We start from the raw sequence: 19,362 nt of genomic DNA on the forward strand, positions 1-19,362 counted from the left end.
GGAAAGAGCATGAAAAGAAGCAAATATTTGAAGGTGCAATGGCTTGAAAGTTCTAATTTAGGTTTCCAATTTTTTTGTTTTTGTTTTTGTTAGCTAGAATTTTTGCCAAAACAGTTGGTGAATTGTTGTAAAACCTGATTGAATATGAAATTACAGCACACCGAAGAAAACATATTGCAGAATATTGTGTGAATGACATAACCTGCAGTTACTGTTTGTATCGTGTATGATCTAGGAGATGGTCCAGATTGTATCTATTAGATGCTACTAAGATCTGTTTCTATTGTTTAGCAATGGTTCTACTGCCCGTTAGATGAAAAATTTAGTTCCCAGGACTATAATCTGCACAAAGTCTGCAGTTAATGGACTTTGGGAATCATGTATTGCCCAATTATGGGATTTGGTTGTGGTGAAAGTGTGGGTGGCTTGATGCTCCTTAGTTTTCTCGAGGTGGGTGCTCATGCTGTCCAATGTACAAATTATTTTGGTTAGCAGAGTTCTTGAAGCCTTTTAAGTTCGCTAAAGTCAAAATCACTTCTAAATCACTTCTAAGTTATTTTCTTTTAAACCTTTTGTTTAAAAGTTATTTTTCTGTGTTCTTTTTTCATGATCAGACTCTGTTTGTTTCTGTTTAGTTTTTTATTTTTCGGCTCTGAGGATACTTTGTCCTCCGCATCTGTAATTTATTTTCACATCAATAAAGGTTTTTCTTATAAAAAAGGGTCATAATTACTTCTGGTGTTTGGTGGAAGTGCAATGCATATCTGACAGTTGGATTTTTCTTGAGTTTTTATCTGTTATCATATACTGAGCTGGCCATCAACCATTAGAAGGATGTGCATGTCTTTCCTGATTCCTATCTTTGGCCTTTTCTTTTCCAGGTTGAAGAATGACTTATCTTTGTAACAAATGTTTCATAAATTCTTTTAGGAAATTCTCTTACTATGATAGGGTGAGCATATCAATTTACATGCCAAATATTTGGAAAACCATAAGTAGGTGGATCAAAAAAGAAAACACAAGTGCACTGATGGAACGCCAAGCAAAAACAGACATACTTTTGGAGCTTTATTCATAGATATTAGATCTTGAACTGTATTTGCAAGATCATTTTGAGTGGCACGGAACTCTTATCAAATTAAAGGGTGAAACTCTAAACGAACCACCACATTATAAAGGGTGCAGAATACAAATTCTGCAGCTGCTTGGGAGGTGCGTGGTTAGAACTGGCAATTAGTGGCATTTAGGCGGTTAATGTTATTGGTAGTTCTTTACCACTAAAATACATAGCTTATTGCTTGGGTTTTAGAAGCAAGTCAATTTCATATATTATATTTTGTCTCTTGCATTTTTTCTCCCATCTAATTAGAATTTGTTCTTGAAGTTCTTCGTATTTGTAGCTTAAGTCAGATATTTAACTCTGTTCAGGATAAGCTCCCTAATGGTAGAAAAACCTAATTGGTTCTAGCAAAACTAAGATGGTAGAGGTGATGTGGAAGTGTGCGGTGTTGGTTACTTTTTGGGTTATTTGGAAGAGTGTTTTGAGTCACTTTATTTCTAGTTCTATTGGTTCATTTTGTATTCTTTTTGACGACCGCTTGTCCTCAAAGTGTTATTCGATGTAATTTTTCTAATTTCAACAAACTTTTTGTTATTGCAAAAAAGAGTTTTTAGCTCAATTTGATGTTGAACTTTTAAGTAGGTGACAACTTGGTCCCTAAACTTTAAAATGGTTGTAAAAGCTCCGAAGTTGCGAACGGTGCACGTGCCTCACATGATAAGTGAGAACCACTATTGGCTGAATTTTACTAAAATAATGTTGAAAAAAAACCTTTGCAAAACCTTAAGAGAGAGAGAGAGAGTTCTTCTTTGCAAACTAGATCTCCTTGACGTGGACGGGGATGGTGCGTAGGGCATGGAGGTGAAGTCGTCGATGCTTTGCAGAGAGTGTGTTGGAGCCCAGGTGTTATCTCGTCTCCCATCCTGCGAGCCCAAGTGACCTCTCCACTCATCACCATCACCAGCCTGTTCGGCCCCCTCCCTCGTTAAGCCTCCAAAGCACTTTGTCGCATGTTCAGGGATGCAACTTTTATTTGTTTGTTTTTGAGATATTTTTATTTTTATTTTTTATTTTAACCATATATATTATTATGTTTACTAAATACCTTTGATATCACATCCATGTGTCATGCACATGATCTCTTATGTTCTCAATTTGAGTCCTTTTGCAATCAATTAAGAGTGTGGGGAGCTTTTTGCCATAAGAAAAAAATGGTAAAAATGTACAGGGACCAAGTTATCATCTACGGACCAAGTTATCATCTACTTAATAGTTCAGGGGCCAAATGAGCTAAGAACCTTGAAAAAAAATGGTTGTTAGAGGTAATACATTTGAATGGTTTTAGTTGTCGGTAACAAGGCAGAGCCCAGCTTCTTGAGTATTTGTCACTGATCTCATGTTTTTAGGAATTCTTAGAAGTAGAAACCAATAAGAAGCTGTGTGTTTGACCTTATCTTAAAAAGCATCATCATACTAAGAGCTGAGTAGTGTGAGATTCTCCCATTACATTTGAACCATAGAGCCGCGGAAAGTGAGATAACTATTGTTGTTATTTCTGAAAACCCCATCAAGTCTCAAATTAGAATCTGAAAATTTGTAGCAATTATCAATTCCTAGCTCTCCAAATTAATTTTATTCCACGTTGGTTTTGATTTGGAAGATTGTTATGAAGATTAATGTGGTGGAGGTTATAAATTGGAAATAAAATTTATCTCTTGGAATTAAATTAGCATTTCATTTATGTCTTATTCTTTCCAAATTCCAATTTGCTTCAGGAGCAACTCCAAAAGGAGTTCTTAGAGTGATGGGTGTACCTGGACTAACCATTTATCACGTGAAAAGCCATTTACAGGTGCGGTAAATCCATATGTTGTGCTATTTTCACAGAGACGTAAATCTATATTATGACATTTCTTCAATTTTTTGTGCAGAAGTATCGCCTTGCAAAGTACCTGCCAGAATCTCCAGCTGATGGTAAAGGTGGTTCTATCCCCTTTTATATGAATTATGAATTATATATTGCTAATGGCTTTTTTCTCGCTGAAATTGATCTTGAACAATCATGTTGAGTTTAGGTTCTAAAGATGAGAAGAAAGGGTCTGGAGACAGTCTTTCCGGGTCGGATTCTTCACCGTGAGTGTCCTTCTGGTTCTGCTGTTACAGTTACATTTGTTTGCATGTCTTTTTTGCCCCCTGATCATGTATATATGCCTAGCAGTATTATAGCTCTGTACATGTTCATCCCCCTCTCATGATCTCCTGGCTTTGCTTTTAACAATCTAAATACTTTATATCCTCAGGGGGGTGCAAATTAATGAGGCATTCAAGATGCAAATGGAAGTCCAGAAGCGTCTTCATGAACAGCTTGAGGTTTGGTTTCTTCCTCCTCACATTTTGCCTTTGATTGCTGGAAGGAGAGTATATTGGGACTCATTGCTTTCATGATGAGAAAGTCGTTCAAAATAAAGTTGCTTTGTGAATTTTTCATCCATATCAGAAGAAACTCTAATTTTGTAGCGTTTTTAAAAATGGTTTGTTTTATTATGGAAACAAAAATAGGAATTTCTCAGCAATGATGTTGGAATTGTTTTTGAAATGGCATTTGGTTGTCTTTTGAAGATTGTTTTGAGAATAGAAAAAAGCTATATTTGTGTTTGGTTTTTCTTTTTGTTTTTTGTTTTTCTTTGCTGGAAATATTTGTGCTTGGTTATGTTCTTGAAAACATATATCAAGTAATGAAAGCCCTAAACTGAAAATGGAAAAGGGAAAACAGATTTCAATAGTTTTCCAATTCCATTCGTACAATTGCTCCCTTTTCAGTTACTTATTTCCCTTCCTGGAACGAGACTGCAAACAAAAGGCTGTTTTCAGACCGTTTCCAAAGTCACTTTATCGAGAAACGTAAAAACCAATCTAAAAAACAATTGAAAATTAATTAATCAAGCATCCAATGTAATGCTATAATCCGATAATGTGAATGGTTTTTCTGGAATCTTCGTAAAGGTCGTATGCCTTTTAATCGAATCCGAAGAACTTCAAGATTCTAGGACCATTAATGTTTGTTTTGTCATAGCCGAGTATGGAATAATTGAGGGGAAAAGTCATTAGGTGACTTTGAATGATTTCTTTGGGATAGGTGATTAGGCAGTTTCTCCCTTTTTTTAATTTGTTTCCTTATTTATCTTGTTTCCTTTTATTTGTTGTTCCCTGGCTTATCTATATAAGGAGGCCAGTGTACATGCCTAGGATCATGAATGATAGAACAATAGTTTCATTCTTCTAGCAGTGTTTTCTCCTCTAGTTACAATCTCCTCGGGTTCTTGCTATATGGTATCAAAGCGGGAGGTCCTAACTTCAAACTCCCGTAATTGCACTCTTTATCCCCATTTAAATTGTCATCATGTGTTGGGTCTTTAATATATCTCGGGCTTAAATATTCACGTGTTGGGCTTTGCAATTAATTTACTCACATGATTGTCCATTGTCCAGCCCACACGTGAGGGGGAGTGTTAAAGTATAAAACTATTGTTGCCCCACCTCCTAAAAGCTTAAGCTTTTGGGATGGATTGATAAACTAACATGGTATCAGAGCCAAATTAAATCTGGACGTTCTTGAACTCCGAGTTGTAGCTGGCAGCGTATAAGAGGGCTTTGACTGGAGCAAGCGGAGGCGATGTCCCTAAGGAAAGTTCCAACATCTCTCGGACTACCTCCACAATTGCTCCCACTGCTATTTCTCAACCCACTTCCATGAACCCCGAAATTTCTAACCATATCTCTCTACAAATTACCACCCACAAATTAAATGGAAAGAATTTTCTTAAGTGGTCTCGTTCAGTGTTGATGATTTTACAGGGAAGAGGAAGATTGGGCTATTTGTATGGTTCAATTCTGCAGCCCAAAATTGAAGACCCTTCTTATGCGAATTGGGAAGCTCAAAACTCCATGGTGATGGCGTGGTTGATTCACTCGATGGAAGACAACATTGCAGATACCTACACACTGTTTCCCACGGCAAAAAAAATCTGGGATGCTGTAAACTTGGCCTATTCTGATTTAGAGAATGCCTCACAGATGTTCGAATTGAGAAACAAGGTGAGAAATCTGAAACAAGGGGAGAGTGATGTTACACAGTATTATCATGAGTTGACAAGACTTTGGCAAGAATTGGATCTCTTCTCATCTCCATCTTGGAAAGACCCCGAAGATGCAGTCTTGTATAGAAGGATGATAGATCAGGACTGGATATATGATTTCCTTGCAGGACTTAATAAAGACTTGGATGAAGTCCGTGGCCGATTGCTAGGAATGAGACCTCTGCCCCAAATTGAAGAAATTTTCGCTGAGGTGCGTACAGAAGAAACAAGAAAGAAGGTCATGCTTGGAGGAAATATGCAGAATTTAGAGAACTCTGCACTTGTTGTTCATGAACGTGGACAGGAGAATCCAGGGGGAAGGAAAAAATAACAAGAAGTGGTACGAACATTGCAAGAAACCTTATCATACCAAGGAGACTTGCTGGAAACTACATGGTAAACCGACCAACTGGACACCTCGGAACCGTGGACATGAAGGAAAGGGATTTCAGGCAGTAGCCGACAAAATTGATGAAGAATTAATCACTCCAGCCACTGCAGCATCGGTTTTCTCCAAGGAACAGTTGGAACAATTAAGGCAGATGATGACACAATCATCTTCCCACTCATCATCTCTCTTGGCTCAGAGAGGTAAAGCATTAACTGTTTTTTGTGGCTTGGCAGAAAAAGAAGAACTATGGATTATTGACTCAGGAGCAACAGACCACATGACTGGTTGTGGTAAACTTTACACCACATATACTCCCAACGCTGGAAACCGCAAAGTGCAGATTGCCGATGGGACCTCCTTTGTGGTGGCCGGTACTAGGACTATAAAAATTGGACCTAGTGTCACATTAAAAGGGGTTCTCCATGTGCCGAATCTAAGTTTTAATCTTTTGTCCATAAGTAAGATAACCAAAGATTTAGATTGTGAAGTAATTTTTCTGCCGTCTGTTTGTACCTTTCAGGACCGATTATCAGGGAAGAAGATTGGCAGTGTTGAGGAGCTGGATGGCCTATACTACTTTAAGGATGATTCTTCGTTAATGGGAAAGCTCAGATGGTTACAAGCAATTCTATCTCTAGAACTCAAAAAGTTATGTTATTGCATTATAGATTAGGACATCCTAGTTTCCCTTATTTGAAGTTTTTGTTTCCATCTTTGTTCAAGAATAATGAAAAAATTTAATGTGAAGTTTGTCAATTAGCAAAGCAGACTCGTGTTCATCTCTTTCCTTTACCATATCGTGCATCAAAACCATTCATTCTTATTCATAGTGATATTTGGGGACCTTCTCGTATTTCAAGTCTCACCAACAAAAAATGGTTCATAACCTTCATCGATGACCACACACGTGTCTGTTGGGTTTATCTCCTAAAAGAAAAATCCGAAGCCGAGAATGTTTTCAAAGAATTTCATGCAATGATTAAAACACAATTTGATGAGAATATTAAATTCTTGAGAACTGATAATGGAACCGAAATTTTCAATGCCATGTTAGGGGAATTTGTGAGAAATAATAGAATTATCCATCAAAGCTCATGTGTTGATACACCACAACAAAATGGAGTAGCCGAGAGAAAAAATCGTCATCTTTTAGAAGTTGCCCGGTCATTATTGTTTACAGCAAATCTTCCTAAGCGTTTTTGGGGTGACGCAGTTCTAACTGCAACATACATGGTAAATAGGGTACCCTCTCGAGTGCTCAAATTTCAAACACCGATAGAATGCCTATACAAATCCTACCCAAAGGCTCGTGTTCCATCTTCTCTAGAGTTAAAAGTGTTTGGTTGTGTTGCCTTTGTCTATGACCTTGATCCTAACCGAGGGCAATTAGACCCTAGAGCTCATAAATGTATTTTTTTGGGGTATTCTACAACTAAAAAGGGCTATAGGTGCTACTCCATAGAAAAGAGGAAGTACTTTGTGTCTAGGAATGTCACCTTCTTTGAAGATCAACCCGCGTTTACCAAAAATTTCCTTCAGCGGGAGAAAATATGGGAAGATAATTTTTGGGAGAAGTCAAAATATCCTGTAGTTCCAAACTCCGAATCTTTGGACCTTAAGTCTTGGGAAATTTTTTTGGGATTTTACTCCTCCAGAAATTACAAACCGTGAACCTAGGGATTCTAGTCTTAATGAAACATCCCCTGAAGTAGAGAATCATGGTAAAAAGTTTAAAAATATTCCTGGCTTAAATCAGACAGATCCACCTGTTATAGAGCCTGAAAATTTCCCGACCACTACCGTAGAAAATTCCACTAAAATTCCGGATAATGTTCAGTCAAATCTACTTGTACTCGAACACCTGGCTATGATCAACCACACACCATCACAGAACAGGTAGATAATCCTTCACAGCCTGACAATCCTACACAAGTTCAAAACCTTAGAGCACCAAAGTCTATAATGCAAGAAAATAAAAAAATTAAGGAGCGTGGTCTGCAACCATTTGAGAAAGCCAGAAGGTTACTCACCACCAAGAATCTAACTCAGAGTCTGGTCTTGAAGGGGAGTTGGAGGATTTAGGCATTCCTATTGCTTTGAGAAAGGGTACCAGATCCTGTACCAAACACCCTATAACCAATTATGTAGGGTATGATCATTTGTCAGGACCAATGAAAGCCTTGGTGTCTAATATGGCAAGTGTGGAAATACCGAGAGATATCTAGGAGGCAATGGAAAAAGCAGAATGGAGACAAGCTGCCTTGGAAGAAATGGGAGCTCTAAAGAAGAATGGCACGTGGCACATTGTGCAAAAACCTAGAGATAAGATTTCAGAAGTGGGTATTCACAGTCAAGTATAAGGCAAATGGTTCAATTGAAAGATATAAAGCTCGGTTGGTGGCTAAGGGCTACACACACACGTATGGAATAAATTATCCGGAGACCTTTGTACCTGTAGCCAAAATTAATATTGTTTGAGTTCTGTTGTCTCTAGCAGCAAATTTGGATTGGCCATTGCAACAACTTGATGTGAAAAACGCATTTCTTAATGGTGACCTGGAGGAAGAAGTTTATATTGAGCTTCCGCCCGGGTTCAACAAAGATGGAAGGTGTGATGAAGTGTGCAGGTTGAAGAAATCACTATATGGACTAAAGCAATCACCACAAGCTTGGTTTGACCGATTTACTAAGGTGATCAAAGGGCAGGGATACAAGCAAGCTGCAGGATATCACACACTATTCTATCAACATAAGGATGGTAAGATTACAATACTCATTGTGTATGTCGATGACATTATTTTGACTGGAAATGGTCTTGAAGAAGAACAAAGACTCAAGAGGAAGCTTGCAGAAGAGTTCGAGATTAAAGACCTTGGGAGCCTCAGGTATTTTCTTGGAATGGAGATTGCTAGAAACAGAAGTGACATTTCAGTCTCATAGAGGAAATATATACTAGATCTCTTGAAAGAAACCAGGATGTTGGGTTGCAAACCAGTAGAGACTCCTATAGAACCAAATAAAAAAAGGGAGGTTGTAAGGGATAATAGTCCTGTAGAGAAGGGCCGCTTTCAACGTCTCGTTGGGAGACTTACCTACTTGTCTCATACTAGACCTGATATAGCCTTTGCGGTGAGTAAAGTCAGTCAATACATGCATTCTCCTACGGAAGAACATTTAGAAGCTGTCTATAGGATTCTGAAGTATTTAAAAGGAACACCAGGACGGGGTTTATTCTTCAAGAAAGGAGAAGATAGAAACATAGAGGTCTATACTGACGCAGATTGGGTTGGCAATGTTGAGGACAAAAGGTCTACATCGGGGTATTGCACTCTTGTGTGGGGTAATCTTGTAACTTGGAGGAGTAAGAAACAAGTAGTTGTTGCTAGAAGTAGTGCAGAGGCGGAATTGAGATCAGTAGCTCACGGGATTTGTGAGGGTTTGTGGCTGAAAATGTTGTTAGATGAGCTGAAGGTTGGAGTTATGCTACTTCTACGTGTCTACTGTGACAATAAGACAGCCATAGATATCTCACATAATCCTGTTCATCATGACAAGACCAAGCATGTGGAAGTCGATCGGCATTTCATCAAAGAAAAGATAGAAGAAGGAACTATTTGCATGACATATGTTCCTACTACTGGACAAGTGGTTGATATTCTGACCAAGGGATTGGCTAAACCCTTGTTTGAAAAATTGATAGACAAGCTAGGTATGTACAATGTGTACTACCCAGCTTAAGGGGGAGTGTAGCCGAGTATGGAATAATTGAGGGGAAAAGTCATTAGTTGACTTTGAATGATTTCCCTAAAGTTTTGGGATAGGTGATTAGGCAGTTTCTCTCTTTTTTTAATTTGTTTTCTTATTTATCTTGTTTCCTTTTATTTGTTGTTCCCTGGCTTATCTACATAAGGAGGCCGGTGTACATGCCTAGGATCATGAATGATAGAACAATTGTTTCATTTTTCTAGCAGTGTTTTCTCCTCTAGTTATTATCTCCTCGGGTTCTTGCTATAGTTATCCACTTCTGGTTTTACGCATGCCCTTTTGTATTGTTTGTTCTTGTAAGGATCGCCAAGGTGAAGGTTATTCTTTTTTGTTTTGTTTTGTTTTTTTTAAGTTTTTTTTTTTTACCCAATCTCGTGAAGGTTATTTAGCATTCTTAACAGGCTGATCTTTGTACTGGTTAATGAGAACCTCTTGTGACCAAGTTAAATTTCGCATATGTCAGGTTCAAAGACAGCTGCAAATGAGAATAGAAGCTCAGGGAAAGTACTTGCAAAAGATCATTGAGGAGCAGCAGAAACTTGGTGGTGTTCTCAAGGCCTCAGAGTTGTTGCCATTGGCGGAGGATGATAAGACGGAGCCATCTCAGTCGGATACACCAGCTGATGCCTCTGCTGGTGAATCCTCTCCCCGAAAGAAACAAAAAACGGATGATGGATTGCCAGATGGTGGCACCTCCTCTGCCCCACTACCAAAAGCCGACCAGAAGAATGAGTTTGTTGGTCAATGGGATCGGGACTTGTACGGAAATGAAGCTGGATTTGGATTCGACTTGGAAACAGAGTCTAAGGAAAGAGAAGATGGCGGCAGAGTGCAGAAAGTGTCACTTGAACTAGGTCCATTATGTGATTCAAAATAGCAATAGCAGTGTCAGTAGTCTATGATGATGTTTGTAGCAACAGAGTGTAAACCATGCTGGGTATATCTCTATACATTTGATCGCCATTTATAGTTGTTACATATATATATATATATATGTATATATATATATATATATGTAGATTTGTATATAGTATATTCTCTAAGTGGTAATGTAGTCTCCAGGAACCTTAGCTCTAGCAGATCGATCATACATACGCGCTTATTAAGTTTTGACACCCATCATCTATTCATTTCTCGGTTGTTTGAATCCTTATAAAGAGAACTAGCTTCAAAACAAACATCTCCACGTGTAGCTGTATTGTTAGTGTTCTTTTGGAATTGGATTATACTCTAAAATAGTATTTTGCCGACTGATTCCTCATTGAGTTGATTACCTTTAAATAGGCCCCCACTACACTCAAACCCGCTTCCATATACTAATAATGAGTATTGATGATATACTGGTGCTGTAGCGCCGAAGCTTTTGAATTTTATTTTCTTTTGAATTATTCTCACTTTTGTTCCTCGAACTTTAAAGCAAGTGCCTCTCAAGGGACACATGAGATTAATGGAACAATCTAATTTAATCCATTTTAGTAGGATTTGTGTCAAAAACAAAGGAGAAAAAAGTAGTGTGACACATGGTCATTTTATTAGAATTTATATTAAAAACAAGCATAAAAGACCATGGATCAAGGTTTGTTTGGAAAAAAAAAAAAAAAATGGCTACAAAGTGCTGTTTCTAGGGTTTCTTCTTCTCTACTTAACCTCCCGTTTCTCTTGCGTAGCCTCTGCAACTTTCGAAGGGGCAGAGTTTGGCATCGCCCTTGGGTTGCGCTTCGGACTGCCGACCCCATGGGAGGGTGCTTGGATGGTGTGGCTTGGATTTCTCTGGTAAAGTTTCGACAGGGCCGTGGGTTGGGTAGGAGTTGCGGCTGTTGGGGGTGCTTTCTAGAGTGTGTTTGGGTGTTGTTTCTGTGTGTACTTGAGCGCCGACAACGTTGAACATCGTGTGGTTGGATTCCCCCAATATGTTGTTCTCTTTGTGGGGGGCTTGTGTGTCCTGTGGCTGCTTCTCTATTTGTGGTTTGGGGGAGCATGGGTGCTGCGGTGTCGCTCTGTTATGGGGGCTTTAGTTCTTATCGGGTGGCGTCTCTTTGGGTATGGTGCTTTCTCTTACCATTGGCTGTAAGCAGAGGTGCGTGGCCCTCTTGCATTGGAGGCTCGACCCTTTTCTTGTGTTCTTTTGGCTCACTTCATGACTGTATTTCTCGTGATCATCCTTGGTAGTTGTTGGCTCGTTATCGAGGCTCCAATCATTGTCATTTGGGCTTTGCCTGTTTATTTTTATTTTTTGTGTTTGTTAAATAAAGGCATTGATATTTTCCTTGTTTAGTTTTAGGTTGTTTTTGTTGCTTTGTTGGCTATCCGTTGTTGTAATAACAGAGGTGGTCTTCCCATCTTACTTTGTTGTCGTTAGGTCTAGTCTGCAAGTCTTTCTTTGCGGTCTTGTGGTTGGCTTATGTGCTTTTGGTCTCTCAATCTCGATCGATCGGAGTTATCCACTGACTATAGTGGTGTGTTAGAAAGAGCTATTTGTGTGCTCGAATAGTTGTGTGCCTCTTTGATTTCCTTGAGTTAGAACTCGGTACACGTGTTACCCCTTGAACGTTTCAGTCGATCTTACTAGTGGTTCCGGTCTTTATTGGGGTTTGAGTAGCTAAATGTACTGTGGTCTTTCGAGTTTGAATTAGTGCTTGTATTTCTCTTATTTGGAATGTAATTACTATTTTCAAAAAAGGCAACGTGGTCATACTTAATTCCGCTTTTTGTGTTTATTCTAACATAAATTTTAATATAGGGGATTAAGCGGGTTAGTTTAAAATTTAAGTATAAAATGAGAGTTTTTAGAGTTTAAGAATAAACCGATAATGACATTAAATTTAAAGAACACGTATGAGATTAACCCTTTTCGTTTCTTTCTTAAAACTGAAGACTCAATAATATAATCTGTCCAACTGAAGGCTCAAAATATGCTGGATGTGTTGGCCAGCCAAAGTATTGGAAAAAATTAAATTCACTGTTAATGTATCTTTCTTTCTTTCCTTCCTTCTTTCTTTTTTCTTTTTTTTTCCCTGAAGAGTGCTATTACGTCATGAGGATGCTAGGTATGACCTGCGGCAGTTATAATTAGTTATAATTAGATTATTACCTGCGCTATTTGTAAAGATTAATATTAAAAGTGTCGTATAGTTATAATTATATTAGATTAGACAGATTAATACCTTCTGGCGATGTAACTTTAGTTTAGTACCTTTAAGTTGCAGATTAAGTCTTTTTATATAATCATATCATTTACAGTAATTTAGTACAATAAGTTTCACTCTGTTAAACCGCGAAATCTAAAGAGAGCACAAGACAATAACTAATACTAATAAATTACAAGAAAAAGACATCCAACTAAAAAGAAAAGGGTTATTTATGAAAATAACCATGAAAAAGAAATTATCTTACAACTAACACTCTGTTTTATTTTTATTTCTGTTACTGTTACGACAAAAGATTTCCCACAAAATGGGTCTCATGGGCTAATGAATATTTAACATTACTAAAAAATTACCCATCTTGTACCCGTTTCTTTCACTGATGAGAGGGCCCCAAAATCCTAAGAGAAATTATGCCACTGTTTAGTTCCTTAGTTTAAATTTTTTATTTTGAACAGAAAAATTTAAATTGTATATTTTAAATTATAGTTTAAATTAATGTTTAAATCTGTAATTAAGAATAAAATTTATATTTATATTTAGTATGTGTGAAAAATAAAGAGTAAATCCTTTTTAAAATTTAAAAAGGAAGTTAAATTTTAAATTAGATTGTTTTTAAACGAAAATATAATTTAAATTACACACTTACTAAATAAGAGTTCAAACATGGTTTACTTACGTCTCATTTATTTTACTGATTTAAATTTAAAATTTAAAATTTATTATAGTAAAAAACTCTAAAAATAATCATATTTAATTTTTTTATTATATTAAAAAAATTTTACATAAAATTACATCTCAACTCAAATTAAATTAAATTTCAGAATCAACGAAATGATGTAAACGGTCCTTATTAACCTCAGAAAATCGCCATATACAGTTGAGAGAGGAGAGAAAGAGAGATTAGCCTTGAAATCCGTGATTTAAAGCAACATTCTCATCCCAAAAAATGGGTAAGTCATCTATGATGGAGAAAACAGAACGCCTGAGAATTTAGAGGATGTTTGGTAGAGGGATTCGTTCCCTGATTCGAATCATGATTCGTGGTTCGCTACAGTATTTTCTCTCACAAAAAATACACGTAAATTGAAAATTGTTCAAATCACATGGTTTGAATCCTCCAACCAAACGTCCTCTAAGAGATCAGAGAGATGACAGAAAACACCGAAGAAGAAAACGCTGGAAAAAGAACAAGGGAACGTTGTTAAAGAACAGGGGAGAAAGGGAAAGGAAAAGGGGAAGGAAAAGGTTAAAAAGAGAAATGAAAAGGCCCCAGTAATGGAAGATGAAGATGTTGAAGAGGTAAACCTAAAACATGTTTGTAACAGGTTTTATATGATATTTCTCATTTGTTTTTTGTTTTTTTTTGTTGGATATGTTGACGGTGAGGTTGTTTGGTTGTTATGTTTCCAACTTGGTTTTTAAGAAACTTATGTTGATTGTGTTGCATGTCATCTTATTGGCTAGTACTGAAGACTTAAAATTACAACAAAATATGTGTTTTTGCGAATGAAATTTTGCTTTGACGATGATGTTGTTTGGTTAAATTGTTTTCAAATGGGTATTTAAGAAACTTATGTTGATGGTATTGCATGTCGTCTAATTGGTAGTTCCTAGGACTTAAAATTACAACAAAATATCTGTGTATTTGTGAATGAAATTCTGCTGTTTGGGTTATGGTCAAATGAACTTCTCTACTGATTAGTACTGTTTTCTGTGTTATGATCATTTTTTATTGACCCTTGCTCATCATTAAAATTATTGATTATTGTTTTTGGCTTTGTTTCAAAATTTCGAGGGGGTTTGTGCTCATTTGTATACACGTGCATCTGTTTATACAATAGTGGTTATTGTGTTATCTTTGTTTCAGATATTCAACTGAACTTGTAGTCTGATTTAGGAGTGTTTTTTTGGGTTATAGTCATTTTCATATTGACTCTTGGTCACCATTAAAATTACTAGTTATTGCTTTGGCTTTGCTTCAAAATTTTGAGTGTGCTTGCGTTCATTTGTATATAAGTGCATCTGTTTGGACAATAGTGGTTATTGTGTTATCTTTGTTTCAGACATTCAACTGAACATGTAGTTTGATTTAAGAGTGTTTTTTGGGTTATAGTCATTTTCATATTGACGCTTGGTCACCATTAAAATTACTAGTTATTGTTTTGGCTTTGTTTCAAACTTTCGAGTGTGCTTGTGCTCATTTGTATATAAGTGCATCTGTTTGGACAATAGTGGTTATTGTGTTATCTTTGTTTCAGACATTCAACTGAACTTGTAGTCTGATTTAGGAGTGTTTTTTGGGTTATAGTCATTTCCATATTGACCCTTGGTCACCATTAAAATTACTAGTTATTGTTTTGGCTTTGTTTCAAAATTTCAAGTGTGCTTGTGCTCATTTGTATATAAGTGCATCTGTTTGGACAATAGTGGTTATTGTGTTATCTTTGTTTCAGACATTCAACTGAACTTGTAGTCTGATTTAGGAGTGTTTTTTGAATTATAATCATTTCCATATTGACCCTTGGTCACCATTAAAATTACTAGTTATTGTTTTGGCTTTGTTTCAAAATTTCGAGTGTGCTTGTGCTCATTTGTATATACGTGCATCTGTTTGGACGATAGTGGTTATTGTGTTATCTTTGTTTCAGACATTCAACTGAACTTATAGTCTGATTTCGTAGTGTTTTTTGGGTTATAGTCATTTTCATATTGAGCCTTGGTCACCATTAAAATTACTAGTTATTGTTTCGGCTGTGTTTCAAAATTTCGAGTGTGCTTGTGCTCATTTGTATATACATGCATCTTTTTGGATAAACTAGTGATTATTGTTTTATCTCTGTTTAGAAATTTCAAGTGTACTTGTGTTTATTTGTATGTACGTTTATTTTTTTGGATAATAGTAATTTCTTTTTTTTTTTTTACTTATGGTCAACATGATAATTACTTGTCCATTGATAGGTTGAATTTATACGGAGAGTTCTTGACAATGAAATAAGCAATGGAAAGATCAACCTCTTTTGCAAACTGGAGAAGACGATTGAGAAACAAAAGAAACATTTAATAAAAAGCCAGTTTAGCCTCCTGCAAAAGCAGCCTTTGTTCACAATTTGTTCCGACTGGATAAGTTTATCTGGTTGGGACATACAGTGCACAATCTGGTTTTCCATTTGGCAGACCACTCGAAAATGGGGGATGCACTGTGGTTTGAGGTTTGGACAGACTTAGGAAGATTTTCCATAAAAGATTTTGGTCTAATTACTGGACTTAATTGTGTGGATTTAACGTATTTGAAGCTTGTAAATGAGAACAACTTGCAGAAAGAGTACTTCTCAATCTACAAACAAGTCTAGAGGGAGTTAATGGGGGCGGAGTTGGCCAGAAATAAGTTCGATAATGACGACGTGCTATGAAGCTTGCATGTATATATAAATATGCTTTCCAAAACTATCCTTGCGCAGGTGAAAACGGTGTACATAAAACCTGATTATCTAGAACTTGTTGATGATTGGGAGGCATTCAATGCTTTTCTATGAGGTGTTCCCTCCCGGGGGTTGACTCGAGATAGCATTAGGAATGCAGTAATGAACAAGGTGACGCGGAAAGGTAAGGGAAATTAAATGCACTATACACTATGGGTGTACAAGAGCATTCTGACAACATCTAAGTTATTTTCTCATGATTATGAGAAGTCTATTCCTAGAATGGTGCACTGGGCTTCAAAGGAGGATCCCCCATCTTTTGATGTTGTCAAACAGGTGTTCATAGTGAATCCTGACTATAACGTAATTTTTATATTTACTCGTGGTAAATTTCATTATTACTTCATTACTAAAATCTCATATTTGTAAAGACTTTGAAGTCTGCTTGTTATATCCTTGTTCCAACAAAAGACGATAAGAAGATTGAACATATAAAGAAGTTGTACTCATGAGAGAATTGAAAATGTGGAGGCATTTTCTCACAACTGAAAGGTGTATTGGTGAAGCCAATATCACGGGCCCTAATGAAATTTGTGGAATTCGTGAAGAGGCAAGGGCAATTAGAATAAATTTAGTGGCTTTGGAACAAGGAAAAATGGCGACTTAGCTGCAGTTGAGCTAGATCACTTCGCTTTTGCACCACATCATTGATTCTGTTGAATGAAGCAGGACCAAATATCAAGTTTCCTACGAGAAGAAGGTCGCTGTTAATGACAGCAACTCGAACGCCTTAAGGACAAATTCTGATGATGGAAGCATCAACCCCGATGATCATGAGGTTTTCAGTGTTGGTGACGGAGATGCCCAAACCGTCACTGACAAAGGTGTTGATGCGGCAAACATATTTTTTTGTGATGCAAAAATGGTAATTTATAAAATTACTCTTAGTAAATTATGTATTAACTGTTATCATGTCAAACCTGACGCGTTATTGTTGTTGATTTAAATTTGTCCCTACACAAATAGATGTAGACCAAGTGCACCTGAATGAAAAAACGAGGATAAAGAATAAGAGTCTTCTCACGCCTCAAAACAGGAATTAGTGACGTGGAGACTTGTTTAAAAATTAAATCGGATTAAGGAATGTGAGATAAGAATCATACCCTCAACAAACTGACTTGGCCTCTAGGGCTTCCACCCGTCATGGTATAGGCTTGTCTTTGCGCCTTTCCTTTTCCGTTTTCATTATTGTTGAACCTTTGATTCTCTTGTCGATATCGTTGCGGTGGAGGAGACTGCACTGTCTTTAAAGCTTGTGGTCGGAACTTTGACTAATTTAGTGGAAGGTAAGTCGGTACAGGAGGAAATGACATTTGAGTTGGCAACTGAGGCTGGAAAGATGGCGCAAACTGCTGAGGTCGATCCTGATAGTAAGTATTATCCCTCTGAGTTTGTTGGACAGATGTTAGTTCCTATTAGAGCAATTCCTCTTTATGTGCTCAAGTTGTCCACAGTGACGACACTTGAATCTATAAGCTCCACTCTTGCTACTCCCTGAAGAGCTGCTACTCCTACTAGTTGCATCCCCACTAGTTTGCCCTTGACCGTGATTCTTCCTATTATTCCGTTGGGGTCCTAAAGCTCTGCTTATGGCTTCCCTACTTTGAAGATAAGCCAAATTATCTTGTTCAACACTTATAGCTACGGCCACCAAATCTCAGTAAACATGAAGCCTTAATCTACCAACGATCTTTGAATAGTACTTTTAAGACTTTTCTCAAACTTGAGACATTTCATGTGTTCAGATTCTACCAAGGATGGAGCAAATCGACCTAAATCATTGAACTTGACCTCATATTCTCTTACATACATGTCTCCTTGTTGTAGTCCCATGAACTCCATTGCCTTCTCATCACAATAGCTTTGGAAAAAATATTGCTCATGAAAAAGTTCCTCAAACCGATCTCAGGTCATTGTTCCTACATCATGCATTCTCCTAACTTGTTTCCACCAAGTACTAGCATGACCCTCAAGCTTATACGCCGCAAACTCAACTCGGTTCTCTTTGGTACTCCTATAGTATTCAGATGTTTCGATATTGATCCAAATCAATACTCAGCCTCTTGTGGTCCACCCTCACTGTTAAACGTGGGATTGATCCACGCCTGAATTCACGGAAGTATTCTTGCTTCCTATCCTCAGCTAGACGCTCGTTCTTAGCCTGAGTAGCCATTTCTTGAAAAGCTGCATACATTACATCTATAAACTCCTCATTCGGCATTGTCGGCGTATTGATAGTTCTACGGCGCGGCAACATTCTCTCAGCTGAAAAGAAACTAGACTGTTTTAGTAGTTTTTTGATGTCATTCATGTATGCACAATCCCAAGGTTCTAAAACCTAGGGCTCTAATATCAAGTAAGGTTGGAAAACTCGGTTTATTAGGTCCATGAAAGCTGCGGGAGCATTCATTAACCCAAAAGGCATCACAAGGAACTCAAAGTGTCCATATCGGGTTTTGAAAGCAATTTTTAGAATATCTTCCTCTCTGACCTTAAACTGATGGTATCCAGATCTCAAATCAATCTTAAAGTAATACCGTGATCTTCCTAATTGATCGAATAATTCATCAATTCTTGGCAATGGATACTTATTCTTCATAGTTACTCTATTCAACTGCCAATAATCAATACACAAACGAAGAGATCCGTCGTGCTTCTTCACATACAACACGGGTGCACCTCACGAGGATGTACTATTTTTGTTATATTCTTTTTTCTACAAGCTCACCGAGTTGCTTCTTTAACTCTTTCATCTCAGCCAGTGCCATTCGATAAAGAGTGATGGAAATCAGAGCCGTTCCCAGAAGTAAATCGATGCAGAATTCTATCTCATGGTCTAACGGTAAACTGGGCAATTCCTTTGAAAATACATTCTCGTACTCATCAACTATGGGAATTTCAGTATTTTCTCCGACAATACCAAATTCACCCTCTAAAGCGAAAAGAAAAGAAAAATATGCTAAATTTCGCCGTCCTCCGACACTGTGTTTCAACAGTCGCTCTTCCAAAAATGGGTTTATGCCCCCTTGATAAGTAACCATCGCTCCATAACTGATAATCAGGGTCACTCTCATACGGTGACAATCAACAACTGCACCGTACTTCGACAACCAGTTCATTTTGAGCACCACATCAAACAGACTCATGGACAAAAAAATTAAATCAGCTCTTAACCGCTCACCCCCGATCTTGATCTCACACGATCTACATACGCTAGACAACCTCCACACATCCAAGTGGATAGTTCAAAAACATTGGAATCTCTAGATTCTCGGGTTTTAGACCCAAAGTTTTCACAAAAGAGTTTGATATGAGAGAATGCGTAGCGCCCGTATCAAACAAAACTCGGGCTAAGAACGAGCGTTCGGCTGAGGATAAGAAGCAA

At 37.4% G+C, this 19,362-nt stretch overlaps 1 protein-coding gene across 3 annotated transcripts in view; it reads left to right on the forward strand.

The window, feature by feature from the left end:
* Positions 1-10,597, forward strand: part of LOC21410564 (myb family transcription factor PHL7) — a 19,958-nt gene extending 9,361 nt beyond the window's left edge. For 2 of the 3 annotated variants that reach the window (XM_024175372.1, XM_024175374.1), the window contains 5 exons: positions 2,836-2,912; positions 2,992-3,040; positions 3,136-3,193; positions 3,361-3,430; positions 9,816-10,597. In XM_024175372.1, coding sequence (XP_024031140.1) covers positions 2,836-2,912; positions 2,992-3,040; positions 3,136-3,193; positions 3,361-3,430; positions 9,816-10,229 — 668 coding nt within the window. In that variant the 3' untranslated portion in view covers positions 10,230-10,597. The remainder of the gene's footprint in view (positions 1-2,835; positions 2,913-2,991; positions 3,041-3,135; positions 3,194-3,360; positions 3,431-9,815) is intronic. The other variant, XM_024175373.1, reaches the window with a different exon arrangement.
* Positions 10,598-19,362: the final 8,765 nt, after the last annotated feature.

The sequence above is a fragment of the Morus notabilis genome, unplaced genomic scaffold (genome assembly GCF_000414095.1).
Source record: "Morus notabilis unplaced genomic scaffold, ASM41409v2 Scaffold78, whole genome shotgun sequence".
Classification (NCBI taxonomy): domain Eukaryota; kingdom Viridiplantae; phylum Streptophyta; class Magnoliopsida; order Rosales; family Moraceae; genus Morus; species Morus notabilis.